This window comes from Morone saxatilis, unplaced genomic scaffold (genome assembly GCF_004916995.1).
Source record: "Morone saxatilis isolate NCDOM2014 unplaced genomic scaffold, NCSU_SB_2.0 Contig7, whole genome shotgun sequence".
NCBI classification, from domain to species: domain Eukaryota; kingdom Metazoa; phylum Chordata; class Actinopteri; family Moronidae; genus Morone; species Morone saxatilis.
Genome location: NW_023340246.1, coordinates 12955864 through 12961614, shown reverse-complemented (window position 1 = coordinate 12961614; position 5751 = coordinate 12955864). Strand labels below are relative to the sequence as shown.

Sequence of the window (5751 nt, the reverse complement as noted above, 5' to 3'; positions counted from 1 at the left end):
CAAGATTCATACTTTGTATGCTTTATTAAACAAATTGTCACCACAGTAGCTAACTAGACCTGATTATAATCTAGCACCAGGGATGATAAAATCATAAAAATACTGTATAAGTGCTAATATACTTAACAAAAATTGTGACGAAAATTATCCTTCAACAACCTTTTTGTCCACAGCAAATGAAAAGATTGACAAGATGAAAATTACTTCATTGAACGATAGTTGTGACTACATCTCCATACAATATCAGTAACAAAAAAGAGTTGACTAAAATGGAATGTAGTAAAAACTATCACTAAATCTATCTTTATTTTAATTGTTGAAAAAAAAGGAAAGACAAAATTACATTGAAAATCGTATTGTCCAAATCTTATGGTCATTGGATAACTGCACATTTCTTCCCTGGAGCTCGCTGCAGCCTCCAACTGTAAGAGCTCAGCCGACGGTGATGGGAAAAGTACATGGTCAACGTTTGGACCCACCTATAATCAGTGTTTACGCTTTACAAAGTAACGCATTACTGTTCTCACATTGCATTAATATTGTGTTACTGCAGTTATTTGGCTAACTTGAATACACAAATTCTTCAATTATCTGCATAAGTGGGCAGATAGAAAAAAATCTGACATGCCTTTTCATTTTAAATGTTTGCGCAATAATCACCTGAGTGACTTCTTTGCTTTCATTGAGGAGGACACAGCGTCCTTCAACTCTGACTCCGACATTTGGCTCCATGCCAGTTAAATGTACTCTATTTGCAACATCTTCTGGTTATTACAAAAAACAATTTACACAACAATTTACAAAAAACACACAGCACTTTTATGTAGATAATCAGTTTTGGGCTTGAAAAAATATGCTTGGCACAAGCAAGGTGTCAAGTTCTGAGCTTGTGTTGTATGCAAAAACTTTATTATATTTTATTTTCAGATGAATATAAATATTACTAAAACAAACATCGACTTTTAATCTCAGGACTAAAGAGACTAAATCTAAAAATAAATAACAAAATTAACATGATAGTATTCTGATAAATGTTTTGATTTGTATTCTTTTTTCTCCAAAATTGCAAATGTTACTGTATCTTTACGTACAAAGCACAATAAAGCAGAAAAATTAATGTGTTACAGTCAATATCTGTAGTATTAGACCATCAGTCTCCTCCCTGCATCTTTTCACTCACCTGAGTGCCACAGTTGTGTTAACTTGCTGTGCTGTAGCTTTGATGTCATACTGATCCTCCTCCAGAGTCTTCATTTTCTCTTCAGTTTCCTCGATCACGTCCTTCCAACCCTCCACCCGATCCAGGTATCTCTCCAGCGACTGGTTGAGAATTTTGATCGACATGAGGTGGTTTTGCATATCACGTGTGAGCCGGTTGCTGGTGGACTTTAGGGTGGACTGGGTCTGGGAGGCCTGGTCCAGGACCTGGAGTCAGAGATAATGATAAGTGAGTCCTAGGTTGGTTGGTTAAACAAAACAAGCGACTTGAAGAGGTGACCTTTCTCTCTTAGAGTTTGATTTGTGATTCTCCATACAGTACCTGCTCCTGCCCCAGTATCATTCTCTGGATGTCTTCAAACTCTCTCTTCAGCCGGCTGATCTCCTCGCTGTACAGAGTCACATCCAGACAGCCTGAACAGTTAGAGGTGGAGCTCAGATCTGAGAGGTGAAGTCAGACAAAGAAAAGGAGGATCACGGGAGATAAGAAACAAAGAAAGAGAGAAATTGAGGGAGGATGGAGAAATGTTATAGATGTCTGTATATGATATTTTTTGAATGCTTCTAATACCACGTGTGTTTTAATAAGAGAAAAAAACTATCTTTTGACCTCCACTGACCTCCATCGTTTGTGTTGTGCGTCATGAATATAATTGACAAAACATGCACCACAAGGTCCATTTAGTAGCTGTATGGGAACTTTTGATTGTATCATCTTCCACAGCAGATGGGAAGATACTAAATGTCAGTAAATGTAACAAACTGTTCCAAAAAGCTATTAAATGGACCTTGTATTGAGATTATTTTTGTCAACTTCTGTTTCCAAGGTCAAGAATAAACTTTGAATCTCAAATTTTAAGCCAAAAATGAAATAGACGTCCTTAAATTGCTCAGGAAAAAATCTACATTTCCATGACAATTGAGCAAAACATCCAGAATAGCTACTAAATGGGCCTTGTGGTGAGATTGTTTTTCAGGAAAGGAATGAACTTCTGAAGAATCAAAACTCTCAAGGTCCAATGTATTTTAGACACGCAAAAGATTATACTTTATAGAAAACAGCAATTTTAGGCTCATCTTGTGCTCTAAATGAATACATTTAGAAAGCTTCTGTACAGTAACATACCAATATAGTTGCACATTTACATACTGGTGTAAAAAAATCAGTAAAACAACAGGTTTCATTTTTTAGTTATTACTTGAAGAAACTTTGAAAGAATTCTGTTTTCTATGTGCATAAATGGCTTTCCATTGTTATCCTCCATAATGTTTAAGTCTATGATACCAGACTCAATATAAAAAAAGACAATTTGTAAGTCATTACAGCTACTTTACCCTCTATTCCTTGCTGAACACTGGTGATCTTCTTGTGGTAGACGGACTCCTCCTCAGAGAGGTTGTCAACCTTCCTGAACACTGGAGACACGGCAAAGTTGATCAAGTTAAGGAACAATGTCCTCAGGTTATAATATGACACACTTATTCCCAAATTCAGGATTTACATTCCAGTGAAGGAACAAGCACCACTGACAGCCATGTCACAGTTTTGTTTTTTGAAAGTCAGTGTAAGTCAATTGGGAATTAAGCCATTAACCTTTAATATGCTAAACAAATGCTAACAGGAAAACTTCCAACACCACAGGCGCTTGAACATTTAACAGATACCAGGGAAAGGAAATAACCAGGGAAATGGTTCTGAATGCCGAAAGAGTAGATACAGAAATGATTAACATCAGCAGTACTCTGGTGTTAACAGGACATAGGAAGTATTTAAAGGAGTAAAAACAGGAAGTTGTAATTTAAGCCCTGACAACAAAACATGTAAAGTTTTCATTAGCTAACAAATGTAACCAAAGCACTGGTGAATGATGGTTTAGCCAGCTGGCCAGGTCCTGCTCCCTGTGCATATTTCCCAGGAGAGCAACAATAATTTAGTGAGTGTGAGTTTTTGTGTGTACAAGTGTACATTTGTGCGTGTGTAAGTTTGTATAATGTGTGTTTTCAGACTTTTTCAGCATCCTAAACCCCCGACTCAAGGGATTAATGCAGGTCTGTTCCATAGTGTGTTTGCATTTATAAATGCTTCCACATGCGTTCTGCACATACCATCTGTTCTACTGTATTAGCTGCTGTGACAGTGATGCTGAACATGGCTCATGGCTTTTGGTAAATTCAGTGCATTGATGCTTTAGTAATGACTCAAAACGTTCAATAAATTTATTTCATAAAATATTCTTATAGACTGTGTAAATCAACCACTACAGCTTTCTACACATACATTACCGGCAGTATATGTTGTGTTTTTTCCATGAAGCAAAGAGTTAAAAAGAGTTTCATTTCATTCCACAATTGTTATTTAACTAGTCCTTGCTGAAGATTTTTATAAAACAGATGTTCAGCAGGGAATGGAAAATCAAAGGTTATTAGTTTCTGTTTTTCCTGCACAGAATTGCAGCCAAGTGCAATATCTTTTTTGTTTATACTTAAGTTTGTAGGGCTTTGGTATTGTACAGCTGTGCTGTTTTGTTTTGTTTCTGTGTATAAAACATAAAAAAGAATAGTGATTCTGTGTATGTGGTGTGCATGTTTATGCATGTTTAGTATTTAGAGATACTTTTTTAACTGTATGTAAATGTTGATCTATATTTGGATGTTTGATTGTCTTTCTTGAGGCTCAATATACTATTTTATATACTATACTAATTTAGGAAATTTGCAGTCTTACAGCAGCAAGGGGGAGAGCGAACAGCAGAAGCATCGATAAAAAATAAATAAACATAAACATAATAAAATAAACAAAAACTGCACGATATTAACAAGAGAGAATAAAAACCAAAAATGGCCTGTTACTGCTGTACACAGATAAACAAAAAGAAAATCAGATGGACATGGGTTCACAAAGTTATTTCAAGAATCCAACACAAGATTATGACCGTTGTCGTCCTTAGCCTCAGCCAGGTAACTGAGTAGAATGGCTATTGGTTAGCAGTGAACCGATAGTTAAACTCTACAGATAAACTCATTTAATATTTAAAAAATACAAAACAATAGTATGTACAAGCTATTAGAAACTGATTACATATCACACAGGGATATTTAGTGCTGTATTCCTGTCAATATTCGCTCGCTAACAGATGTGACAAAATGGCGGATGTAACAGTGTCAGTTACTGCTCTGGAACTCTGCCAGTAGTGGTTGCTACGAGCAACAGAATGTTCAACTGACAATAACTGCTGGTGGCAGAACACAGACTTTAGTGAACATGTTTACAGCGCTTGGGCAAGTAAAAAATGCCCGCACACAGTTCACAGCAAAACTGAACTTTATTATGTTTCTGTACCTGAATACAAGCTCGTATGCGTGTTGTGGGATTTCACTTTCCTTCTACCAAGCCTCACTCTCCCTCTGCTCTGAGATTCCCCGAACTGTAGTAAAAGCTGAAGATTTACGACTTTCAGAGCCAATAAAATGTGAGCTGCTGTCAGGTAAAACATGGCACACAGGACCCAGGACCACGTTCACTTGATCCATGGGAGTTAAATGGACAGTGTTTTATTAAGGCACATGACGGGCCTATTTCTCACTCAGACTGCATTGTGTCAGCATTAATCAGTGGAATTTCCTAATAAATCACAAGGTTGTTGAGAACAGCTGTTTTGACCGCTGACTGCATCCATCTTTAGAGATCAGCATCTCTGTAGGGAAGTCAGGAGGAGCATATCTGAGGTATTTTTTGGGCTTTACGTGCCTTTATTGGATAGTGACAGGTGAAGACAGACAGTAAAAATGTTGGGGATGGGGATGACATGCAGCAAAGGGCCATAGGGTGGATACGAACCTACGTCACTGGGGCTACCAAGATCTCTGGGGTATTTGTGTTGCTGTTTGAGACTTTTACTACAGGATTTAATAATTGCAACATGATAACAAATGAGCTTACCAAGTGACGCCAGCACTGCCACAGTAATGACAAGAAATGCAACAAATCCATAGAGGACTTTGACAGCCAGCTGGAGAGAGTGGCTCTGCTGGCACCTCATACAGCCTCCTCTGCTACGACCTGGAAGAACAAGTAATGATTATTCTCATTATTGATTTATCTGCCAATTATTGTCTTGAATGATAAAATTAATGGTTTGGTCTATATAATGACAGGATATAGAACGAGTGCAAAATACCAATCACAATTTCCCAAAGCCCAAGTTGACATGCAAAAATAACTTGTCTTGTCAAACAGTTCAAAACCAAAAAGTTTTTTTTGTTTACTGTAGAAGACTAAGAAAACTAGCAAATATTCAGTTGCTGATTAACTTTTAGTCAATTTACGTATTGATATATGATATAATTATGACTGATAGCAGTGTTTTATTGTTGTTTGATTGAGGTGGAGATCATTTTTTACTGCTTTAGTTGTAATGTAGCATATCTATCTATCTATCTATCTATCTATCTATCTATCTATCTATAAAGCAAGAAATCTCTGTCTGTCTGTGTGTGTGTGTGTGTGTGTGTGTGTGTGTGTGTCTGTGTGTG

At 36.9% G+C, this 5751-nt stretch overlaps 1 protein-coding gene across 1 annotated transcript in view; it reads right to left on the bottom strand.

The window, feature by feature from the left end:
* scara3 (scavenger receptor class A, member 3) overlaps positions 1 to 5751 on the bottom strand; it is a 24104-nt gene that overhangs the window by 5122 nt on the left and 13231 nt on the right. The window contains exons 4-7 of the mRNA XM_035679347.1: positions 5159 to 5278; positions 2554 to 2634; positions 1541 to 1659; positions 1181 to 1425 (exon numbers count right to left, since the gene is read on the bottom strand). Of these exons, the coding sequence (XP_035535240.1) occupies positions 1181 to 1425; positions 1541 to 1659; positions 2554 to 2634; positions 5159 to 5278 (565 nt within the window). The remainder of the gene's footprint in view (positions 1 to 1180; positions 1426 to 1540; positions 1660 to 2553; positions 2635 to 5158; positions 5279 to 5751) is intronic.